Source organism: Canis lupus, chromosome 20, assembly GCF_011100685.1.
Source record: "Canis lupus familiaris isolate Mischka breed German Shepherd chromosome 20, alternate assembly UU_Cfam_GSD_1.0, whole genome shotgun sequence".
Lineage (NCBI taxonomy): Eukaryota > Metazoa > Chordata > Mammalia > Carnivora > Canidae > Canis > Canis lupus.
The window spans coordinates 29,046,558-29,071,826 of record NC_049241.1 but is presented as its reverse complement, the minus strand read 5'-3'; the positions used below and the strand labels follow the sequence as shown (position 1 = coordinate 29,071,826).

Genomic DNA, 25,269 nt, shown 5'->3' with positions numbered 1-25,269 from the left:
GGTGATAGGGCTTCATCCATCCAGGGCTTCGAAGGATTTGGAGGTTGCTCTGGAAATTGTCAAGAGACCTTACAGTCTCCTCTGTCGTTGAGAACGGAGAGGATGGGGAAGGCCGAGTGCAGAAGGAGGCTGCGATAGTGACACATAGTACCTGTGTGGGACGGCGCTCGCCTTTGAAACCTTTGAGTCACACTCCTGACACTCATGTTACCATCTTGTAGATAGGAGAATCGATGGAGGAGGTGTGTGAATAGAAGGCTCATGACCTTCCCATGGCTCTCCCACTGCCCACTCTGGTTTTGAGTCCAACAGCTTCGGTTCTAGTTCTGAACCTTTCTCTCCAAGTGATTGGCCCAGCCCTGTGACTTGGGCTCTCCGAACCCCATGTCCTCATCACCTTTAATGGGGAGAATAATTGAACCTACCTCTTGGATTTAGTATGCATGCATGGATTATCTAGATGAGTGCACGGAGCCTGGCCCTCGGCATGTGCTTGGCAGCTGGCAGCTCCAAATGGACATTAGTCAGATGTCATATAAACCAAAAATCCCAGAGCTGAGGCCCAGCATTGTATGATTTCATCCTTCCCAATTCTGGCCCTGTCACTGTGCTGCTTCCCTTTTGTGAGCTCTTGGGCAAGGGGAGGCGTGAGGGAGGGGACACCCCAGGGCATGGGGATTCCAGGTTTGAAGTCCTACATGGTCTGCTTTGGGGGATTTCATGTTTACCTAGGACTCTTTGATTCAACCCTTCACAAAGAAAAATCCTTCCCTGAGGCCATTTCTTTGGAAATTTCCCCTACAAGACTCCATTTTCAAGGGTTCTTGAGGTGAGCTGGGATGATGAAGAAGTGACAGGCATTTAAGCTGTGTAAGGCAAGCGAGGCTCCCTGGCTCCGTGCCACCTGAGTGGGTCTCCTCTGCTCCAGGAGAAGATAGTGCTGCTTATTGCCCGCTTTCTCTGCCAGGCAGGTCCCCAGGACACCACCCTGTGCAGTAGATGACATCACAGATTCCCCCCCTCACTGGCCCCCAGCTCCAGGCAGCAGCGTGACTTCTGTCGAAAGCATTGTGAAAAGTGAATCTGCACCAAGTTGCTGTGTCTGAGCACAGCTGTCCTTTGACTTCTGATCAGTAAAAAGCCTGTTGCCTGCGTGTGAAACTCAGGCTGCAGGGGTGCAGGGAGGAGGCCCTTCAGTAGTTTAAGGCACTTGTAAGTTACCACCAACGTTGAAACAGAGGCTGTCACATCAGTTTATCTAACACCCAGAAAGGAAGAGGGGTAGAGGTGGGGCTGGGGGGGAACTAGCATTTTCTAAGAACCACTGAGAAAATATCCTTGACATTGATTTAGAATCAGAGGACCTTGGGTGCGCTGCTAGAAGCCTCTTCATTATTTAACGAAGTCTGGGATCATAATTAAAGGTGGTTCAGAATGTAGGCAGAAATTCTCAGAGCTGGCACCGAGCATCATCTGAGATGCCTGTGTAAAGCAATCAGACACCGGTGAGAACGTAATCAGGCCCCTGAGAAGGGGAAGGCTGATGTCAGAAGCACCTCACAGGGGAATATTTGTTGAAAGAGCCAGGTACAGTGCCTCCCGCATGGTTAAAAGGCTTCAATTTTGTGTAAAAGAGGACTGGCCCACTCGGTGTGTTAGGTACAGCTTGCCATGGCTGTTGTCGAGGGTACTGGGCAACCCGTTGTGTGCCTAGGAGAGTGCTCCTGGCTACTCATTTTAGACAGGCGGGAAACTCCGTTGGCCATGGGGGCCAGGCAGCTGTGGGTGCAGTGTGTGGGTAGAGGCAATGGGGAGTGGTGGGGACTGTGGCAAAAGTAAGCACACCACCTGTCACTCTGAAGGGGAAGTTGCCTTGCTTGTCATTAGATGCAGGCCCAATTTAAAAATCCAGCAGTCTCTGTAAAATATGCCAATTTTTAAAACACTGTGTGGGCCCAGCAGCTTATCCCTGTATTGGCCACTGGGCCTGAGCCTCACAGATTCTTGTTCAGCCTCCTTATTCTCTATGAGCCTCACCCCAACCCTGTGAGGAGGATATTGCCAGGTATCAGCACCTGATGATTTTATAGATGAGAACACAAAGGTGTGGAGGAGTCTGGCCCCAAAGCCCAGGCTTTATTATACCAGCCTTTCCAAATTGTTCCATAAAATTCCTTAATGCTCTGTTTTATATTTTGAATTTTAAGGAGTTTTTTTGGAGAGTTTCCATCACTGAACAAAGCAAACAAAACTTGGAAATACAGAGCTCAGTAATGTGCTGTCTGCTTATTTGCCTGTCGTTTGGAGGGCATCTGGTCACTCCACCTCCTGCAGGCACTGAGCGTACCGGGAGTTTTGTCATCTTTACGGACTGCACATTTTTTCCGATTGGCAAACATCCCCTCACCAAAGGTGTCCCCGGGGACAGATTGTGTGGCACCGGTTCCGTAGATGAACTTTATTAGTGGTCCTGACTGAAGAGCAAAATACCTTCCCTGGTTGTGTGAATGAAATCTGAGGCCCTACTGGGGGGCTCTAGTGATGAAGGGTGTGGTCCTTGCCCTAGAGGTCACCAGAACAGAGAGATGGGATGCTGATGGGGACATGTGTGATGGGCAGGTTGAGGTGGGAGCGCAGAGACCGTGGAGGAGAAGTGTGAGGCTGAACCCAAACCTTTAAGGAGGCTTAAAGGAGGGTAGGGGGGTGTTGCTGGCCAGAGAGAAGGGTGGAGGACTGTGAGGCATGGGGATGGGTGATGACACACAGGACCTTTCCACCAAGAGAATCAGGCATTTACTCTGTCCACTCAACATGGCATTCATTCAGCCACTATTTATTGAGGGCCTGCTTCGTGCCAGGCTCTGCTATAAGCACCAGGGATCATGTGGCAGACAAGACAAAAAAGGTACCGGCCTCATGGAGTTTCCATTCTAATGGGGAAGTGGATTATTTATTGCAGATAATCAGTGATGTCAGTAATATGATTCCACATAGTATGAAGTGCTAGGAAGAGTCTCAGCTCTGTCAGGCTGTGTTGCGGGGCAAAATTCAGTGCTAAGAATGCAAATGTGGGTGGTAAACATCCTTCAAATGAAAGTTTGGCCTCCTTTTATCTTCCGGATAAGAGATCAGCAGACCACTGACCCATGAGCCAACATGACCACAACCTTTATTACCACCATGAGCTAGAAAGAATTTTTTTTAAATTTTAGACAGTTAAAAAAAAAATCAGATTTCCTAACACATGAAAATCCATGTGTGAACTGTATTTTTAGGTTTAAATAAATCGAGTAGAAAACGACTAATATAGATGACTTGATATCTATATGGTAGCTGTGCAATAAAAATAAAAAGGAGAATCCTATGAAATAGGAAGGTGGGATGCCTGGGTGGCTAAGTGGTTGAGCATCTGCCTGCAGGGAACCTGCTTCTCCCTCTGCCTGTGTCTCTGCCTCTCTCTCGTCTCTCATGGATAAATAAATAAAATCTTCTAAAAAAAAAAAAAAAAAGAAGAAGAAATAGGAATGTTGTGTTCATGAATAAAGTTTTATTGGAGTACACTCTCGCTTATTGCTGTACATATTGCCTGAGCTGGTTTTGCACTTGAAAGGCTTGAGTTCACTATTTGCAGTGGAGACTGTAGGGTTCAAAAAGCTGAGAATATTTGCTCTCTGGCCCTTTACCAAAAAAGTTGGCCAGTGCTATTCTGGGCCTTTCTAGTACTCTGCAAATACTGCCTCCAAAAATACTGGCCCAGAAAAACCCTCCCTCCCAGGGAGGTGGTGGAGAGAGATGGAGAGGTGTCGGGGCTCCTCAGCCTGCAGCCCCCCTGGCTCTGTGCCTCGGTATGTAGTCTGGGGCAAGTGTGGACCTCAGGAGACCTCTCAGTTAACTGAATTTCCACCCGAGTAGATGGGCTTCTTAGAGGCCAGACCTGGCTCTTTCCTGAGCTTCACTCAGTATTTTCTAGTACTTATATAGAAACGATGTAGCATCGTATGTCAATTCTACTCTAATAAACAATTTTTTTTACAAAGGCCCCATTGGACAAGAATTCTCCCTAGTTGTCACAGGATCCCCAGAGTCTCCAAAATGATAATCTCAGCATTTAAAAAGTTAAGTGCTAGTTTCAGATAAAAGGCTTTGATTTTAAATTGTATATATATTCCAGTACATGAGACAGTGGGGTTCTGTACTTCTTTGTGTGCATTCAAAACAATGATAGCAAGCTTTCTTCATTGACAAGGAAATATTTTCATGACTAGCTGGGTAAAACACAACAGTGCAACAAGTATAATGTAAAAGCATATCCCATGTACATCAAACTGTGTGTGCTTTTACCTGTGAATCAAGAGATACCTGAACATGAGATCTCCAGAAAGTTAACAAGTCTAGATTCTGGGATCTTGGGTGATTTTTTTTTTTTTTAGCTTTCTTCTTTTTTGTATTACTTGGGTTTCCTTTTAAAAACATTAACATGAATCATCTTAATCAAAAGAAAAATCCAGCTATTTTAATTTCAAAGAATAAATAAGAAGAATGGTTGCATCCGCATGTGGGTGATAGAATTATTTATGTGGTTATGATGTAACTGTTGGAGATATATGCATCCCCCTACAGCTCACCACTAATTGGAGCAGAGGAGTGATGTCTTCAGAATAAGAGAGATTAAATAAGAGTATGGTAGGAGGTGAGAAAAGAGGTAGAAATCAGGATTTCTGACAAGGGTCATCATTGTGAAGGATGGAAACTTCCCAGTGTATGAATCTCCTTCGTTCATTATTGGCACCTGGAAAGATGGGGTGTAGATCTTTCCCTGTCTTGTCCACACCCCCACCCCATGCTTGGTTTGGAGAAACCACCAGCCACTGAAGTTGGGGTATTTAAAAGTGGTATGTTAGCGGCACCTAGTGTCTTCATCCTGTCCCTGCACCCCAGCAGCTCGCTGGAAGCCTCCCTCCAGATTCCTCATTTGATGTCTCTGCCCTGGTGGCATTTGCTCGGTGGGCAGGGCAGCTCGATGCCTCCCGGGGTTCTGTGGGGCAGTGGGAATGCCTCATTAATTTATGCCTTCCTTCCTGTCTCAGTCATACAAAGTGAAGCTCTGCGGCTGAAGCGTGATTTGGCAGTTGAAGAGCAAAAGGATGCCTCCCTGTCAAAACCAATCTCCTCTTCCCCAGCAGTTGGGTCCTTAGAGCGGGGCCCGTGCTTCCCTGGCAGGAAAGCCTTCCTGCTACATTGAGCAGCCTTGGGCTTGGGCCCTTGGTGAGAAAATACGGGCGTCTGGTGCGCAGCGGGCTGCTTGCCACATAATTGATCTTCTGGGAGAGGCCGAAGCCCAGCCACGGTCCCCTGACTCAGGTTCTCCACTGTTGCTCACCTCCTGGGCCCAAAACCTGAGTGTGGTCCTCACCGCCCTCACTTCGCCCTCACACCCTTCGTAGTCCAGCACATCCCCCCACCCCTCAGTTCTACGTCTGTTTCCTCTAGAACCTGCTGTTCTCGTACCCTCTCCCTAGTGTGCAAGGCTGGCCCTCTGCAGCACCTCTTCAGTGCCTCCCTCTCTCCCTCCTTGCTCCTTCTCCAGGTCCTTCTACCTCGAAGTAGAAGCTCAAGGGATCTTGAAAAGTGCAAACCTTCTTGCATCATTCTCTGGTTCAAATATTTTTTTTTTTTGTAAATTTATTTTTTCTTGGTGTTCAATTTGCCAACATATAGAATAACACCCAGTGCTCATCCCATCAAGTGTCCCCCTCAGTGCCCATCACCCAGTTACCCCCACCCCCTGCCCATGTCCCCTTCCCCTACCCCTAGTTCGTTTCCCAGAGTTAGGAGTCTCTCATGTTCTGTCTCCCTTTCTGATATTTCCCACTCATTTTTTCTCTCTTCCCCTTTATTCCCTGTCACTATTTTTTATATTCTGGTTCAGATCTTTCTAGCAGCTTCTCAGTACCTGTAGGATCAAGACCAGACTTTGCATCTGGGGTGTGAGGCCTCTCACTCCAGCTGCACCCATCACTGCTTGCTCTTGCCTTGTTCTCTGTGCCTGTATCGAGGCCTTCTGGCTTCCTTCTGGCCCCTCAGGCCCTGTCCCTGCTCTAGTTCCTCGAGCTGCCCTCCCTTCCTCCCTTGACTCCCACCTCCTGTCAGCTCTCAGGCAGATGTGCCTTCCTCAAGGGAGTTGTTACCAAAGCCTGAGTCAGATCCTCCCATAACATGCTTGGAAAATATCTCTTATCTCTCTTCACATCCATCTGTGCTGTCTGGGTATGTAATACCAGCTTCATGCATCATTCCTGACTGAACCCCCATCTCCCCCTGTAGACCACTGGTTTCAGCTGGGCGCAACTGGCCTTCCAGGGGACATGTGAGGACCCTTTTAGTTGTAACTTGGGCAGGGAGTGCTACTGGTAGAGACCAGGGATGCTGCTGAACACCTTGCAGTGCACATGACAGCCACCCAAGAGCAAAGAATTGTCTGACCCATGGTCAGTAATGCTGAGGCTCAGAAACCCTGCTGTAGACTCTAAGCCCCATGGAGGCAGGAATGATGGCCACTGGGAGAGAATGCATTTGAAGGCCTAAAATGTCACACTTTTAAAGGCCAGCTTGACAGTGTCAAACCTCGAATGAGCTTGTCTGTAGATAGATGTAGAACCACCATGTCCCTTCAAATCTGCCAGCCACAAGGAGTGAAAAGGAGAATTTGCCTGGCTTTTCCTTATGCCCTACATCAGGGTCATTACATGAGATACTTCTGGTCCAGAGGAAAATCATCCCTGTTTTTGTGTCTTTGCTTTGAAATTATTTAAAGTCTCATTTTAAATTGTATTTGTTCATACTCTGAACTATTCACAGTAAAATTTCTTTCTTTTTTTTTTTTAAGATTTTATTTATTTATTCATGACAGACTCACAGAGAGAAAGAGAGGCAGAGACAGGCAGAGGGAGAAGCAGACTCCATGCAGAAAGGCTGATGTGGGACTCGATCCTGGGTCTCCAGGATCACACCCTGGGCTGAAGGCGGTGCTAAACCGCTGGGCCACTGGGACTGCCCCACAGTAAAATTTCATCTACAATTGTAGTGTGTGGAATACCCCACAAGTCAAGTGGCCTGGCTTCTTCAAAAAAGTCACCATGGAAAAAAGCCAGGGGACTGTAATAGATTTAAAGAGGCTAAGGTGTTGTGACAACTAAATACAGCATGAGACTGGAGGGGGGAATGGCTAGAAATAATCATTGCACACCATTAGGAAAGTTTGAATATGGATTATATATCAGATAATATTATTTTTTAAAAGATTTATTAATTTATTTGAGAGAGAGAGTAGGAGCTGGAGAGGCAGATGGAGAGAGAGAGAAATCTCAAGCAGACTCTCCGCTGAGCAGGGAGCCTAACGTGGGGCTTGCTCTCACGACTCCAAGATCATGCCCTGAGCCGAAACAGACAGTTGGACACTTAACCCACCGCGCCACCCAGCTGCCCCTCAGATCATATTATTGAATTAATGTTAATTTTCATAGGGATGCTAATGCTGTTGTGGTTATTGTCTTAGCTCAGCCTGCTACCACAAACTACCATAGCCTGGGTAGTTTATAAACAACAGAAATCTTTTTTTTTCTCATGGTCCTGGAGGCCGGCGAGTCCAAGATAAGGCATGAGCAGATCCTCTGTTGGGTGGGAGCTGGAGTCCTGGTTCATAGACAGCTCTCTGCTCGCATGGTAAAGGGGTGAGGGGATTCTCCAGGGTTTTTTTTTATAAAAACACTAATCCCCTTCACCATGAGGAGGACCTCCCCAAGGCCCCACCTCCAAATACTGTGACCTTAGAGATTAGGTTTCAGCAGATGAATTCGGAGAGGGGGATGCAAATATGTAGTCCAGTGCGGTTGTATAAGAGAACGACCTTATTCTGAGGAGCCACAGGCCTGAGTAGGAAGGAGTGAAGAGTCACCATGTTTGTAAGACTTGCTTTCAGTGATTTAGCAGGAAAACAACCGTGTGTGTGCATGTGTGCATGCATATATGTGTGTGTATGTGTGCACGTGTGTGCATTTGTGTGTGTGAGAGAGAGGGGTGGGGGAGAACACAGAGGTACAAAAGATTCGCAGCAGGTGAACCTCGGTGGCAAGTGTACAGACGTACTAGGTTTTCGGGGCTGGGATGTTGGAGGCCCCAGGAGCAGCGGGGGGGCCTGGTGTGCTGTCCGCAGAGCCCCTGAGCGTGGCCGTGTGTTGTCTCCAGTTTGCAGCTCCCCACCCATCCACATGAAAGTACAGCCCCTGAACCAGACGGCGCTGCAGGTGTCCTGGAGCCGGCCGGAGACCATCTACCACCCACCCATCATGAACTACATGATCTCCTACAGCTGGACCAAGAACGAGGATGAGAAGGAGAAGACGTTCACAAAGGACAGCGACAAGGACTTGGTAAAGCCTCCCTGTTGTGTTCAGAGCCCCCCTTGCAGTTAGGAGAGGGGTCCCTGCAGGTCTCTTTGCTGGGCGCCGCGCAGTGCACCTCATGTGTGTCTCCCAGCTGCTCGCTGCCCATGGGGTGTGGGGTGTGGCCACCACCCCCGGGGCTGTGCTTCTCAGTGCAGGGGCTGCCCGCGTGGGAGTCGTGGCCAGAGTCCACCTGGGCTCCCATCCACCCTCACACTTGCTTCCGAAGAACACCTCCAGGAGAAGCAAGGTAATTTCTTTGTAATCAGGCTTTTCGCAATGGGCTGCTTGTTCCTTCATTATAAAAACAACTAACAAAAAAATAAAATAAAATAAAATGAAATGAAATGAAATAAATAAAATAAAATAAATAAATAAATAAAAATAAAAACAACTAACCGCAACAGAAAGCTCCCAGTCAGCCCCTTTTAGCGGCTATGATGATTGTAAATATTAAATGAGGTGTGCCAGTACACGGCTGGTCCTGGCACATAGTAAGTGCTCGATAAATGCAGGCTATTATTACGGTAATTGCCCTCCTCCTCCTCCTCCTCCTCCTCCTCCTCCTCTTCCTCCTCTTCCCCTGCTGGTACTATGGTCACCTTCACCAGGCAGCTGTCCACTGTCCCCACCACTCCCTCTCTCACATTCGATCAGCCTTACACATGACCATTTGATGCTGGACGCCTGCGACCATGTGGTTTTTGAACCTGTGTTCTCAGACTCCCGACACTATAATATCTGACCCCACTTTGAACTGACCACACCCAGCGTAACTTCTCATGTGAACATTTATGTAAATGTTTAGTGGCCAGGACCCAACAGGGCCCTTCAGAACAGATGTTTGCAAATGCTGTCTTCTCTGCTGGGAAAGCACACACTCCCCAAAACCATGAGGCCTGAAGTTTTTGCATAGAAACTCAAAGGGACACATTTGGGCTTGAAAGCCTTGCACTTATTGTTAATCAAAAAAAAGGCTCTGGCATAAAGAAACCATAATTGTATGTGCACATGAAAAATGCAGTAGCACCAAGTGGGGTTCTTAATGACAGTTATCACTTTTTTTCGTTCCCAATACAGAGTCCCCAGGGCCCATTCAATCAGTTATAGAATAATACTTTTCATATTCTTTTAGATGAAGATTCTTTTACTTCATTTCCATTTATATTTTCAATTTCCCCACTAGACATTGTTATCTGGGTCACATTAGGGAATGATGAGCTTCATGAAATCAGAGAGAAATCTATTGAAAGGCACCCAAGGTTATGATGTGTTTTAACCTTTCTCTCATCACTACTGGAAGTCCATAAGGGATTTTTCTCTTTCTGGAGTAAAGATGACTTGCGTTAATCAGCAGAAACTGTCTAGGTGCTTCTGCGGTTTCTTGTTCTAAGTGGAAAATAATTAAACACACAAAGATAAATAGATAGCAGCTGGGAGTGAATTCTAATAAACCCCTGCATAGACGGAGCAAAGATTTTGTTCCTAACGAAGACAGAGCAGGGGTCAGAGGTTTAGAGCAGGAGGCATAAATTGGTTTCAGAGAAAGGGAAAGATGGAGAGAAAAACACGCTTTGACAGCAAGTTCCTTTTTATCAGAATTTTCTAAGGGTGGCTATTTTCTTTGGAGACACACATAATGAATTTCCTTAATTCCTCAAGAAGTCAGGAGTGCTGACTTAGTGACATCGAAGTGCTCTCTAACTTACGGTGACCATGGCGCAATCTAAAAGTAACACTTTAAAAAAAAAGTAACACTTAACTAAATCCGTGAAGCATTTTCCAGTTGGCTTCCTTCTTTCATGGCCTCCCTGCACACCTGTGGGGCAGGTGTCACTGCCTGCCTTTTCCAAAAGAAAGAAAGGCACCTTCGAGTGTTGGAGTAACTTGACTCCAACCCAGTGCCGTCCCCAGGAAGCCATCGTGAGGCAACGGCAGCAGGTGTAGCCAGTCACATTTGCACACATTTGCACATTTGCACACCTGTTCAAAGTATTTCAATGACCATGTCGGGGGTGGGGGGGGGGTGGGAAAACCCACTCAGTGGTTAAGTTCCCAGAGCTGTTTTCCATACTTGGCCCAGAATAGACGTTTCATCATTAGGAGGTCTTTGAAAATCAGTTGCTTTTGTTGTGTGTTGTTTCAGGAAGTAAGGACTGCCTGCTTTCTAGGTATTTTCCATTTTCTCATTTTTCAGAGGCTCTTGGAATAAAGTTTTGAGGAGTGCGGATCTGGATTTGGCTGGCGATGCCTGACTAGGGATTGACAAACATTTTCTAGAAAGAGCCAGATAGCAAAATCTGGGGGCTTTGGAGGCCATAAGTCTTTACGGCAGCTACTCAACTCTGCCATTGTGGGGTAAAAACTGCCACGGACAACAAACATGTAAATGAATGGGGTGTATCTGTGTGCTAATAAAACTTTATTTATAGAAACCGTGGACTGGATTTGGCCTGTAGTGACCTCTATGTTAGACCAGGGACATTCTTTCTGTTGTCCGGAGTGGAATACCTGTGAACAAGCTTTGCATGGCCTGTGTTACAGAGTATTTACAGAACCCTGTGAGGTCGCCACTTTCCATTTAACAGTTGAAGCTGAGGCTGAAAGGCATTGAGCAACTGACTTGGAATCACCCAGCTAGTGAGGGGTAACAAAGGAAAACCTCATGGCATCTGGTCACTAGTCAGGTGATCTCTTCTGGCATCATGCTCCCTATTCTCCATCAGTCGAGGTATAGCGAGGCCTTCGAAGTGCAAAGAAACCCACACACCAAGACTTTGTTATTGGTATTAAAAACTCTGCATGGTTCTGAAAATTCAATATACTTGATGATTATAGTTTATAGGAAAGGTATAGTAGTTACGGAAGAAGACCAAGCCTTGTGAGAAGGCTAGAGACACGTTCCAAGCCACAGTCAAGATGGATTTTGCTGCGACTGTTAATCCTGCACGTGTCTGTGTTGAAAACAGATTCGCAGCCAGCTATTTCTGAACTTTCTTTCCTTTCAAAGCGAGCCTTTGGTCATTAGGGAAGCATCATATCTGTCAGGCTTTGCCGTGGGACCCTGGAACCTGAAAGGAATACTTCACATTATCTTAGGTTTGAGTTTAGAAGGTAAAGCATGCACTGGCCTTCAAAACCCACTCACTGCCTTTTCATTCTCCACCTACAGAAAGCCACCATTAGCCACGTGTCACCTGATAGCCTTTACCTGTTCCGTGTCCAGGCCGTGTGTCAGAACGACATGCGCAGTGACTTCAGCCAGACGATGCTCTTTCAAGGTAAGGCCGGTTCCTTTCTTCTCTGGCCCCCCTGTGCCCCTGTGCTCTTCCTTTCCTAGGCTTTATCTTTTTTTTCCTGTGAAGGTGATTGGACAAAAGAAAATAAACCTGACCTAGGAATCAGTGTGGGGTTTTATTTTATTTTTTTTAATTATGATAGTCACAGAGAGAGAGAGAGAGAGAGAGGCAGAGACACAGGCAGAGGAAGAAGCAGGCTCCATGTACCGGGAGCCCGACGTGGGACTCGATCCCGGGTCTCCAGGATCACGCCCTGGGCCAAAGGGAGGCGCTAAACTGCTGCGCCACCCAGGGATCCCAAGTGTGGGGTTTTAAATTACACCTGAAATGCCTCAGGAATTTAGGCCTATCTTTTAGGTTGGGGGTTTCATAGGCCAGAAGAAGAGCAAAGTGTTGATTATTTTTTTGACTATTGATATTTTTCCAACAATGGGGAACCAAGTATTTGTCTAATACTCTCATAACAAAAATCATGTCCTACTTATGTTGTGGAATATTGTCTTTGGATTTCCAGCCTGACTCACTTAGCTAGTCTCTTAAGAACTAGAGCCCAAATGTACAGCACACTCTTCTGGCTTGCAAGAAGCACACAAATAAGCGCCTGCTTGCAGGATCCTTGAGCTTCTTGAGAAATAGATGCATATACCTACTGCTAGAGAGTCTAGTAGAAAGTTCCATGGCCAGGACTAGGGTGAGGCCAGAGAGGCATTTACCCTGGTGCAAATTTTAAAAGAGCACCAAAAAACTCAGTAATCAAGATATGTTATATATATTTTTAAAGATTTTATTTATTTATTCATGAGAGACAGACAGAGAGAGAGGCAGAGACACAGGCAGAGGGAGAAATAGGCTCCATGCAGGGAGCGCGATGTGGGATTCGATCCTGGGACTCCAGGATCACGCCCTGGGCCGATGGCAGGCTCCAAACCGCTAAACAACCCAGGGATCCCGATATGTTATATTTTAATGAAAAAATTTTTAGAAGCAAAATCAGTGCAAAAAGTTGGTAGACAAAATACCCAAATTCTAAATGAAGATAGGATCCATGCTGTCTTACTTGCCCCAACCTAATCACAGCCCTGATTCCACTGAAATATTATTCACAAAAATAGGCAGCCAGGCTATGGGCCATGGTTTGATGACATGCACCAAGACCAGCATGGAGGGAGGGACCAGGGCATTGGGCCTTGCTTTGCCAGCCTGAGGTCCCCTCTGATAAGGTCCTTCAGTTCCAATTTCAGAGAAACCTACACACCAAGCCAGTGGTCCTTAATCTTTTTGAGTCATGGATATGATGAGGGCTTTGGACCTTTTCTATAGAACGTGCCAGAATTTTGCATACCATTTCAGGGGCCCCATAAAGCCCACATACCTGGGCCCCTCCCAGAACTATTATCTCTGAACCTCTGCAGGTAGGGCCAGGAATCTGAGTCTTAACCAGATGGCCCAGGTAACTGGCCCGCACAGTGAAGACAGAAGTGCCAGTCGAGGGGCAGCCTGGGTGGCTCAGCGGTTTACTCTGCCTTCAGCCCAGGGCCTGATCCTGGAGACCCCAGATCGAGTCCCACGTCAGGCTCCCTGCATGGAGCCTGCTTCTCCCTCTGCCTGTGTCTCTGCCTCTCTCTCTCTGTCTCTCATGAATAAATAAATAAAATCTTGAAAAAAAAAAAATAAGAAGTGCCAGTCAAGAACCAAGGCCCAGCAATGAAGGCCGCAAGTTTGAGTCCTACTGCCACTCACTGTTTTTGGGACTCTGAGAATGTTTATTAGCTTCTCCAAGCAACAGTGTAACAGTCTGCAAAGTGGTAGTATTGACAGTATCGACCTCATAGGGACCTCGTGAAATGATACGCGGTAAAGCATGTTAAGTAATTGGTACCAGAATGCCTGGTACCAACTATAAATATCCCCCTGATATTAGGTTTGATATAAAAAATAATAAATGATGAACCCAGGGTAAGAAGTTCTCCAGCCTTAGATTCCCTGAATGGACCCTTTCTAGCTTTATAATTTGGCCTTTAAATATTCTTTGCTAATGTTCACATTATGTCACCCTTCCATTTAAACTAATTGAAAATGAGCACGGCTGTATTTTTTTTCACACATAAATCACACTCGCCACGTCCACCTGTGCCCTGAGTGTCTTGGCGGCTCTATGTTGAGGAGGGTCCATGGGCCAAAGCCGGGTCTGCATAGGCCCCAGGAGAGAGAGAGAGAGAGAGAGAGAGAGAGAGAGAGAGAGAAGGAGGCCACAGTGGGAGCTGGCTGAGGCCGGGGCCCTTGGAACTTTGGACACATAAATCATGATTAGGCCTCCCATGTGCTCCAACCAAGAACCTAGAATCTGCAGAACTGACTTTCCTGATTAATAGGCCGCTGAGCTTGCTGGCTTCTGCGTGGACTTTGAAAAATTAAATGTTTGTAATGTAATGTAATTCAAAAAGGCCTTGTCAGCTATAAATTCCAAACATAGAATATTTAAAATGTCTGATCACAGAGACTTTTTGGAAATGGCCAGTGTCTCCTTTGTCTACGGACTCACTTTGTTCAGAGGTGGACACGAGTTTACTTGTTTTATATACTGGTGTCTGTCCCTGTGTGTTCACATAGGGGCGTGGATCTTCTATGAGCTCTCCCCGTGGTGGCTTTTAGCATCTTCCCTACAGCATCCAGCAGGCAGTGTACACCTCTTACTGGGAGCCAAGTGTGATTTTGGCACAGTAGAGCCCAATGTACAAAACTGATCAACCTTTAGGACTTAAATCTTTAAAGGGAAAGGAACAAAGCTTAGAAAATTTCAGAGAAGCCTTGTTCAGAATAATTGGGTTTCCCAGTGATGAAATTCACATCTGGTTTGGGAGCCTGGGGAAGCCATGTGGACTCTTTACATTATAGTAAATATAACACTGTTTATATTCTGTATAACATAATAAATGTTGCATATTTGCCTCAATGTGGTAAATATAATAACAGTAATAATAGCAAGTGAAATCCGTAGAATGGCTCACAGTTACAGAGCATTTTCCCGTAAGTTAATGTCATCTGACCCCATGGCAGCTTTTAATGTACGTAGTATTTTACAGATGGAGGAGGAATGATTATCTAGGTAGTCAAGTAACTTGCAAAGAAATCACTTGTCTACTAAGCAGGGTCTGAATTTCTTTTTCCAAAGCCTAGTCATTTATACACAGCAACAGACCACCCCTAAAGAGTAAATATTACCCTCTACCCCCAGTAACTCAACAAAATGGATGAAAAGATTGATGGCTACATGTTCAAAGCCTGTCTGCAGTTCTCAGTAGTTATGGAAAATCATGGTTCTTGAGCTTTCTCTCTGAGCCACAGACCCATCAGGCAGCCTGAAGCCAACGGATCCTCTCAGCATGGCTTAAAATAAATAAGCATAATACATAGAAAAGGGAACCAATTATGTCCAAATGCAGTTGTCAAAATACTTTAAACAAACAAATTTGGAATGTAGTCATATATGCTTTTTTTTTTTTTTTTTTTTTTTTTTTTTATTAAAGCATTGAATGACAAGCAGTGGGCCTGTTGGCTACTGTGATTTCTGAGTAGGGGTGAACATAAATGATGCTCCAAGATAGCGATGACAATTATAAGACAGCACGGAAATATCTGACTTAGATCAGAGACAGCGTCACAGGTCCCGCTAGTGTGGCTGAGATTTGTTGCCTGCTTTCATGGTGGAGGAAGTCCACATGTCAATGAGAGGGTGGTGGGAAGACAGGTGCCTTTTTTTCTCTTGTCCCTGAACCCCATCGGGCCCATGGGCACCAGGTTAAGGGCTCCTGATCTGAACGGCCCTGGAGAAACTTCCTTCCTAGTCACCACGGCTTGAACCGACCCGGTGGAAATTGCCAAACATCAATGAAAAGCCTACGTGCTGAGTTCTGTTTAGTTGCTGGCCTTAATCAGAGCCCTTTGTAAAGGGCAGGTAAAGCAGATCTCCCGGGAGACCTGTCTTAACAAAGGGAGGGGGGTACACCTCTCGGAAGCAGCTCGGTATCGATCCTGGAACAACCATAAGATGGTAGGGGGTTATAGTTAGTCCCTGGCAAGCGCTGTTTGCTTCCCAGGCTGCTGTGTTTGACCTGGTTGTACTGACTTCTAGAGGAGTCTCCTCTCCATGTCCATCTCTTTACACGTCTGACTTTCCAATTGTGCAAAATGAAGTGTATCATTAGGTCAGGGGTTGAAGATACGGGTGCCCCTGGGGCCACACAGAGAGCCTGTACAGAGCAGGGGAGAGTTATCCATGCGAAGGTAGAGATCCTCCGTCCATACCGAAGGTACATGAGGGATGCTCAGGCCCATCAGGAAGGAGAGTTCAGTTTTCCCGAGTGTGAGGATTTTTCAGGATAAGCAAGAAATTGTGGGTTTTTTTGTTTTTGTTTTTGTTTTTTGTTTTGTTTTTGTTTTTGTTTTTGTTTTTTTTAGATTGAAAGCTATTGCAGCAAATTCAGTTTTTAAAAAAGCTTGCAGGCCAAACAAAAAATTCTGTCAGTCATTTGCCACATCTGGTTTAGGTGAAATCTTAACAAGTACACATTTATTTTGATTTTAGCATTTTAAAATATTTTTTTGCTAATTTTTCAGCACCATGTATATATATATAGGAAGTAAACTTTGAGTTTATATAACAGTACTGTTTTTTGTGTGTTTGGTGGGTTTTTCTTTTTAATTATACTGTTTCCTATTATTCACAATACTGAAGCAACTCAAATGTCTACCAACAATGACTAGATAAACAAAATGTGGTATATGCATACAATGGGATATTATTCAGCCTAGGAAAGGAAGGAAATCCTGACACGGGTCCAGCATAGATGAACCTCAGACATGTGAAATGAAATAAGCCAGTCACCAAAAGACAAATATGTATGATTCTTCTTTACATGAAGTATCTAGAGTAGTCAAACGTAGAAATAGCAAGTAGAATGGTAGTTGCCAGGGGCTAGGAAAAAGGGGAACATGGGGATTATTGTTTAGTGGGTACAGAGTTTCAGTTTTGAAATATGAAAAATTGCTGGAGATTGGTTGCACAACAATGAAAATATATTTAACACTACGCAAAAAGTGGTTAGGGTGGTAAGTTTTACGTTACGTGCATTTTACTACTATTAAACGTCTTTGTAAAGTTAAACTGTTTACAGAACTAACAGCACATGGCCAAACAGAACTGCAAGGAGCAAACACCAGAACGAGTATTATGGGGGTCATATAAGAATTTGGCCAATTAAAGCAATGATGGCGATATCTTATAGGGCTTCAAGACTTAAGTAGAATAAAATGACAATACACAAAAGGTGAGGCAGGTAAATAGAGTTAAAGCATTGTACAGTTCTTACATTTTTAGGAGGTAGTAAAAATATTAATTTAAGGGAAACTATAGTAAGTTCAGGATTCATATTATAATTACTGAATGGATAACATAAGAAATTATAAACAAGGGCAGCCTGGGTGGCTCAGCGGTTTAGGGCCGCCTTCAGCCCAGGGCGTGATCCTGGAGACCCGGGATTGAGTCCCACGTCAGGCTGCCTGCATGGAGCCTGCTTCTCCCTCTGCCTATGTCTCTGCCTCTCTCTCCACCTGTGCCTCTCATGAATAAATAAATAAAATCTTTAAAAAAAGAAAAATTATAAACAAAAATATAATAAGTAGTAGGGGGCACCTGGCTGGCTCAGTCAGAAGAGTGTGTGACTCTTGAGCTCAGAATGGTGGGTTTGAGCCCCATATTGGGTATAGAGATTACTAAAAATAATAATAATCAACCTTTTAAAAAGATAATAGGAACAGTGGAATAATATGAGTCCACTTATATGAAGTTCAAAGATAGACAAAACTTTGGCAGACGTCAGAAAGGTGGGTATTGAGTGGAGCACATGCACACCTGCTGAGGTGCTAGAGAACATCTGTATTTCAGTATGGGCGGTAGTCACACAGGTGTTTACAGAGAAAGTTAATTGGACTATGCACCTAAGATTTGTATATTTACTTACATTTTACTTCAAAACAGAAAACAAAAAAAAAAAAAATTTAAACTGGTAGCTTAAGACAAGAGCCAATGAACTACACAACATTCTTAGAGGGTTTTTTTTTTTTTTTTTTTTTAATGAATCACAAGCTAAGAAGGGCTTTTTGTTTGCTCTTGCTGTTGTTTTCTTTGTTATTTTTATTATTTTTTATTTTTATTGATGATGCCACGGGCGAAATGACAGGCACCAGGGCCGCGGACCTTGCTGCACTCAATGTGAAACACTACCCGGGCTGCCCAGGTTTTACATTTTTAAATGGGAAAAAATCTGCAGAGAAATACTATCTTGTGACATGTGGAAATTATATGGAAAGCTTAACAGTAAAGGTGTGTTGCTTACAATGTAATTTCTTTGTTTCTCAGCTAATACTACTCGAATATTCCAAGGGACCAGAATTGTTAAAACAGGAGTGGTAAGTAGCAGATGGTACTCATTGATTTGTCAATGGCCTGTTGTTAATTCACGTGCAGTTAAAACTGTTACCACGAGGTGGCAGTATGATGTTGTTAAACTGCTCACCCAGGGGCGAAAATACAGAAAAAATTACATTTCTCGCTGTTTATAATTCAGTAGGTCATGAAAAGAACCTATGGAACAGAATTAAAGCAGCTGTGTTATACTGTATGATTCTTATCAAGAGAAAAACTCTCCAGATTTGTAATTATTTGTCTGTGGGATCATTACAATATAGGAGGTCAAAGGAGTACAAAAGATCTGCTCCGAGCCCCTCATCCGACATATGCTAAAATTCAGAGGTTGTCATTTCTTCAGGTTACATGGATGTGCATATTTCTGGGGCCTCAATTCATATCTAATTGATTTGCCATTTCTAGTGTAACAATCTTAATATCAATCACAGTGTTGGTGATAACAGTAGCAGCTTAAAATGTACCAGCGTTTCCTGGACTTTTGGCACAGATTATTTTATTATTTTATTTACTCCTTGAAGCATCCCAGGACATCAGTGTTAGCATTGTTTCCATTTTACAGATGAGGAAACTGAGTAACATACTCAGCATCCCCAGACAGGGGGTCGTCAACTCAAGCCCAGACCATCCGACTTCTCGGTCTTGGGTGCCTTATTTTATTTGGTATTCACCATATCGTTAACCAGCTACAGAACCTAACATTTGCTAACCTGACCATCCTTAAACTGCAAAGTTTCCTAACTAAAATATGGTGATGACGTTATGAAATCAAAGTTGTTCTGGCTGTGTTGTTTTGAACTCTAGAAATGATGGAATAGAATTCTGGATTCTGATAGAATTTATTGGATTCTTTAAAATGAAATGGATGACTTAGAGCAACATTTCTTGTTTTCCCCAAAGGTACCCCTTGGTCAGCCCCAGTTTAGTGTGGTGGAAAGAATGGGCTGAGGCTCGAACATAGGCAGCCCTCCCTCTGGCCTTTAGCATCTCTGTGCCTTGGTTTTCTGACTTGCAAAATGGGGTGATGATCCTGTGTGCCTCCTGGCTCGGGTGGAAAGCCCTGGCAGCTAGTTGGCACTTGTGAAATGGAACCCTTCCTGCTGCCATGTACCTGGGCATAGATTTTTGCCGTGGATGGACCCAGAGACTCCGGAAGCTGCAGAGGTTGTAAAGGGCCCACCTCGAAGGTGCAGGGTTGTAGCGGGTCCCTAAAGCACACAGTGTTGAGCGTGGCTCCTGCTCCTGACCCTGCCGCTGCAGATGTGGGCGGCCACATGCCTTCTAGACCTAACTGCTGTGTGTTCTCCTCGAGGGCCCCTGGGATATGAGAACGCAGGGCTCCTGTCTCTTCCGCTATCACCCCAGGATCGTTCGACCGCCCGATGTTGCCAGCTTACTACTTGGTTGATGTTTGCTTTTACGCCAACCTTCATGGCACTTACTTTTTTTGGCCACTTGGCTTCCTCTTAAGCCATACTGGTGAAAAATTGGGTTTGATGGGCTAGTTACATTTTTTAATGCACTCCAAGTAGTTGTAAAACCATTCAGGCCAGCAGCGGTGGCCATCCACGGATGACCAGTGTCCTGCTTGGCAGCACGCTCTGAGCAACCCTGTGAGGAAGGTAAAAGATGAGTGAGACCCATCCAGGGTCCTCAGCAGGGCCTCCCTCCCAATCCTGGTGACTGACGCCGCTTTCTCTTCTGTCCCCTCCCTGTCCCCCCGCCCCGGCCCGGGTGACCCTCTGAAGCCCACGGCGTCTCCTGCCTCTTCGGCCGACATGGCCCCCATCAGCTCGGGGTCGTCCACCTGGACATCCTCCGGCATCCCCTTCTCCTTCGTCTCCATGGCCACCGGGATGGGCCCGTCGTCCAGCGGCAGCCAGGCCACCGTGGCCTCGGTGGTCACCAGCACGCTCCTCGCCGGCCTGGGCTTCAGCGGCGGGGGCATCCCCTCCTTCCCCAGCACCGTGTGGCCCACGCGCCTGCCCACGGCCGCCCCCGCCAGCAAGCAGGCCGTGAGGCCCGTGCTGGCCACCACCGAGGCCGTGGCCTCCCCGGGCCCCGACGGCGACTCGGCCCCCACCAGGGACGGCGAGGGCGCCGAGGAAGGGGAGAAGGATGAGAAGAGCGAGAGCGAGGACGGGGAGCGGGAGCACGAGGACGAGGGGGAGAAGGACTCGGAGAAGAAGAAGAGCGGGGCGCCCCACGCCGCCCAGGAGCCCCGGCAGGACGCGGCCAGCCCCACGCCCTCGGCCCCCAGCGGCACCGCCGAGGCGGGCGGGCCTCAGACGCTGCCCGGGCGCGGGCAGGAGCTCCCCGGCGTCCCCACCGGCCGGCCCGCCGACGACGTGAGGGATGCCCGCCCTGGCCCGGCCTCCGGCTCGGTCCCCTCCACCCAAGTGCCCCCCACAGCCACAGACGAGCGCTTCGAAGGCGGTGATCCCAGGAGGCCCCAGATGCCATCGAAAAGGCCCGTGTCCCGAGGGGACCGATTTTCCGAGGATAGCAAATTCATCACCGTTAATCCAGGTAAGAGGCCCGGTCCTCATTTGAGGCTCCTCGCTGCTGTGGGCAGCCTCACTCTTTTACAAAGAAAAAAAGAAAAAAATGGGATGGAAGATGAAGCTCCGGGAAGGGCTTCATGTTCCCGACATAGTGTATGTCCCTGGCATGAAAGATGTGTGTGTGTGTGTCTGTGTGTCCCTATTTTATTCTAATAAGAATGACCTCCTCTCTTGTTGCTCAGATAAGGCCCCCTGGGATATTTGTTTCCTGATAAATTCCACTTAGCTCAGAATAACCCCCAGGATTTAAACTACACAGTGAGGAACGCCTGGATGGCTCTGTCGGCTACGGATCTGTCTTTGGCTCAGGTCGTGATCCCGAGGGTTCTGGGATCAAGTCCTGCGTTCGGCTCCCTGCTCAGCGGGGAGTCTGCTTCTCCCTCTGTCTCTCTGCCCTCCTCCTGCTTGTGTACTCGCTCACTTTCTCTCTCTCTCTCTCAGATAAATAAATAAAATCTTTAAACCAAGCTACGTGATGAAGCCAATGAATGAAAAAAGGCATCAATCTTAAGTTTATTCATTAAGATTTCATTCCTTATTCACTTACTCAGAGCAGCGCCTGTGTTTATGGCCTGCCTGCTTGGTGCCAGGCGCCGGGCGTGTGCTGCCCCGGGGAGGCACAGCCTCTGCCTCTGGAGGCCTGCTGACCGTCCGCAGGACGCGGTGATGAGGATGCTCAGGGCCTGCCGGCGGGGAAGCCAGAAAGCAGGGCGCGGTGCAGCAAACAAGCCAGTCGCTGGCTAGCCAGGAAGCTAGCTAACCAAAGTTGAAGACTGCGAATGGTAATGGGAAAGAAGCAAGGTCCTGTTGAAGAGAATCATGAGGAGGGCAGGGACCCGTCCTGACTAACATGGGCCAGGCTGGGGAAGGGACCTTCCCCTTGAAACCAAAAGCAGGAGGTGCTCAGTGTGGGGAGAGCTGGTGTTAGTCCCTCCATCCTAGCCCAAGAAATAGGGCTCGCTCTCAGAGCCCCGTTTACTGTATGAATCACCCAGCCTATGGATGGTGAGACCAGGGCATGGCTGGTCTGGGCTTCGCCGTGAGGTGGGATCCCCGTCACCCATCACCCTGACCCATAGTGACGCGTTGCTCTATCCTGCGCTCAGATCCTAACGAACCATCCTGAGAGTCTCTGCGAGGCAGCCTTGAGCATGAGGGGGTTGTTATTGTTGTGAGGGGTTTTCTTAATAAGAAATTCTTCTTTTTGCCAGACTACAAGATGTTTAGCAACAATTTTTTTTGCATCTAAGCTGTTGTGGAGTTATAAGAGTGCAAAAAAAAAAAAGCAACTGGTAAATATTTATTTGCTTTTGCACTTGTAAACATTAAAATTCATCTAAAGCTGAGATCTCGTATGTTAAGATACAACTTAGAATAAATTTTCATGTTTTGAATTACGTTCCTCCTTAAAGCTGGTATGGACTCGTTTTTTAGAAGTTTGGGTTTCCAATGGGTGTTGCTCAGTTTGTCTTGGTTTTAGAGAAAGGTGTAGAGTACCCTCCTGTGGAGCCGAGTGAAGGAATTATTGGGCCGCTTATAAAGCTGATGCCATTCCTGCGTGAACTGTGACATTTCCTCTTGGAATTACTGAGAGACGGTAGAATGTCTTGCATTTGAACATATTAAAAGAAGTACTTACGGAGTACCGATTGTGTACAGGGCACTGCACGAAGCCTTGAGAATAGAACACAGATCAAGGCAGGCTTCTGTCCTCTGAGGGTTGATGTTCCAGTGGGGGAGCTTGAGGATATTCCAGTTAACAAGTGCATAACGTCAAATAGTGGTAAGTGGTGAGGGTTGGAGAGGGGGGCAGCGTGGCATCAAATGGTCAAGGCATGACATTTGAGCAGAGACCCAAGCGATGAGGAGGTAGCCATGCAAAGATTCATGGAAGAGCATTCTAGGCTGCAGGAGGAATAGCAGATCCAGAGACCCAGAGTGGGGATTAATTTGGAATGGTCGAGGAGCGATCCGAAGGCCAGTGTGTTGTGGACCCTAGAGAGTCGGAAGGGGAGGGATAAGGGATGAGTTCACAGGTGGACAGAGCTTAGACCAGGAGGGGGCTCACCATCCACGCTGAGGATTTGATTCTAATTGAAATGGAAAACCAGTGGTGGATTTCAGCGGGAGACTCGCTCATCTGATTAACTTTTGTGAAAGACCACCCTGGCCTCTTTGTGGAGGTTATCCAGGGAAGGCAAGAGTGAACACAAGAAGCCCAGCGAGGAGGTGATGGCAGTGGCGGCTTGGACCAGTGGGGTTTCTCCAAAGACTAGTGGTAGACCTTGTCAAATACGGATCTTCATGCTTGAGTGGCTCTGCCTGTGGACTCCGGACGCTGATGAGGTAGTCTTCTCCGCCTGTTCCTCTTAAACACTTCCTTGCCCACGCTTCCGGTAAAGGTGGCTGTCGAGAGCTTAGGTTGAGAGTGTTCACACCTCGAGAGACTGGAGAGCAGTGGGGACCTGGACCTGCTCCAGGTGGGAGGAAATGAGGCCTTGTGATAGGAGTCAGATTCCAGGGAAAGGGAAGCACATGGTGAACCCTGGGGATTGGCAGCCTCAGGTTTGGCTGGGGCATGTGGGTCTCCAGCTTCAACCCTCAGGCATCCACGTGTGCAATCTTGGCAGAGTAGTGTTTGGAGTCAGGTCACCCCAGTAGCCTCTGTCCCATATTCTCTCTGGCTGCTCAGGTGGTCTCTGCTCAGGTTCTCGTCTGTAAAATGGGGGAATAACAAGCTCTCAGTTGCAGGCGGGGGTGCAGATAAATGGAGTCGTTCTTGCTCTCCGCAGCCCAAAGGCCACAAAATCACAATGGTGACTATGGGGAGGCCCCCAGAAGGTCCTTCTTTTGTAGCATCCCTGGACATTACAGAGCATGCCAAGATTCTGGTCCCCAGTGAGCTGGCGTTCAAAATGACCTCCAGGAACTGTGTGCTCTTTCTCCAAACTGGTAAACTGGAGTATCTCCCTCACCAGGTTCATCTCAGTGGGAAGGTTCACGTCTCAAAGCCTTGTGGGCTATAAGGTCTCTGTGGAAGCTCGTCAACCCCGCCAGGTAGCACAAAAGCAGCCAGGACAATATGTTAGTGAGCAGATGTGGTTGAGTTCCAGCAAAGCTCTGTTTACAGAAACAGACAGCGGGCCTGGTTCGATCTGCGAGGCAGCATGTGCCGACCCCTGGTTTAAGCAGAAGTATGTGTGTGCTTGTTGGTTGATGAAGGATATGAGTGATTGAATGGAAAACCCCCAACCCCACAGCAGTCCATGAGTCCTGCCGCCTCCTCTCGTCTTGCCTCCAGCCTAGCATTTACTTTTTCAATAAAGTCACCATCGCCTTCATGTTAGTGGTGACGTTTTAAAGACTGCGTGTACATTTGTGTAAATCTCATTTAGTTTTTCTTCACAGTGAGTAAAAGCAATTATTGTAATCAATGTTTAGCATCCCTTTTTTTTTTTCTTTTTTGGAGATTGGGTGTGGAGGGGCAGAAAGGGGAGAGAATCTCAAGCAAACTCCCCACCGAGTGCAGAGCCCGACGTGGGGCTCAATCCCAAGACTCCAAGACTGTGACCTGAGCCTAAATCAAGAGTTAGACACAACGGTCTCAGCCACCCAGGCACCCCTATATTTAGCCTCTTTTTTTTAATAAATTTATTTTTTATTGGTGTTCAATTTGTCAACATACAGAATAACACCCAGTGCTCATCCCGTCAAGTGCCCACCTCAGTGCCCGTCACCCAGTCACCCCCACCCCCCCGCCCTCCTCCCCTTCCACCACCCCTAGTTCGTTTCCCAGAGTTAGGAGTCTTCATGTTCTGTCTCCCTTTCTGATATTTCCCACTTAGCCTCTTTGGAACAAGCATTCACATTTAAATTTACAGACTATGGGATCCCTGGGTGGCGCAGCGGTTTGGCGCCTGCCTTTGGCCCAGGGCGCGATCCTGGAGACCCAGGATCAAATCCCACATCGGGCTCCCGGTGCATGGAGCCTGCTTCTCCCTCTGCCTGTGTCTCTGCCTCTCTCTCTCTCTGTAACTATCATAAATAAATAAAAATTAAAAAAAAATATTAAAAAACTAAAAAATAAATTTACAGACTATGTTATAGTTTGACCAGCATCTCCAAAAGGCTCGTTTTAAATTCCCTTGAAGTTTGATAACATCTTTTTAAGTCCTGTGAGTAGCAGCTTTAGTATTAACTCACACGGAAGGAGGAGTCCTTCTGTGGAAGAAGTAGCAAACTCAGACAACTACAGAAGTCAGACAGGTGGTATCAGTGAGAGAAGAGGCCCAGGTGGTGGATATTAGGGAATAGTGAGGACTACAGCCAACCAGAGTGCCGGGGTCTTTTCTAAAGAGGACAGCCTCACTCAATCCCCTGATTGTAGCCAATGAAGAGATGCCTCGTGAGCCAGAAACCCAAGTCCTTACGTGCAGAGAATCTCCTAATTTTTAAGTGAGTTCCAATTTTTAAAACATTTT

The 25,269-nt window shown here is 46.7% G+C and overlaps 1 protein-coding gene across 5 annotated transcripts in view; it reads left to right on the top strand.

Annotated features, from left to right (window-relative positions):
• Positions 1-25,269, top strand: part of PTPRG (protein tyrosine phosphatase receptor type G) — a 703,723-nt gene that overhangs the window by 587,471 nt on the left and 90,983 nt on the right. For all 5 annotated transcript variants that reach the window (XM_038565974.1, XM_038565976.1, XM_038565973.1 and 2 more), the window contains 4 exons: positions 8,245-8,429; positions 11,614-11,722; positions 18,159-18,208; positions 19,973-20,753. In XM_038565974.1, the coding sequence (XP_038421902.1) occupies positions 8,245-8,429; positions 11,614-11,722; positions 18,159-18,208; positions 19,973-20,753 (1,125 nt within the window). The remainder of the gene's footprint in view (positions 1-8,244; positions 8,430-11,613; positions 11,723-18,158; positions 18,209-19,972; positions 20,754-25,269) is intronic.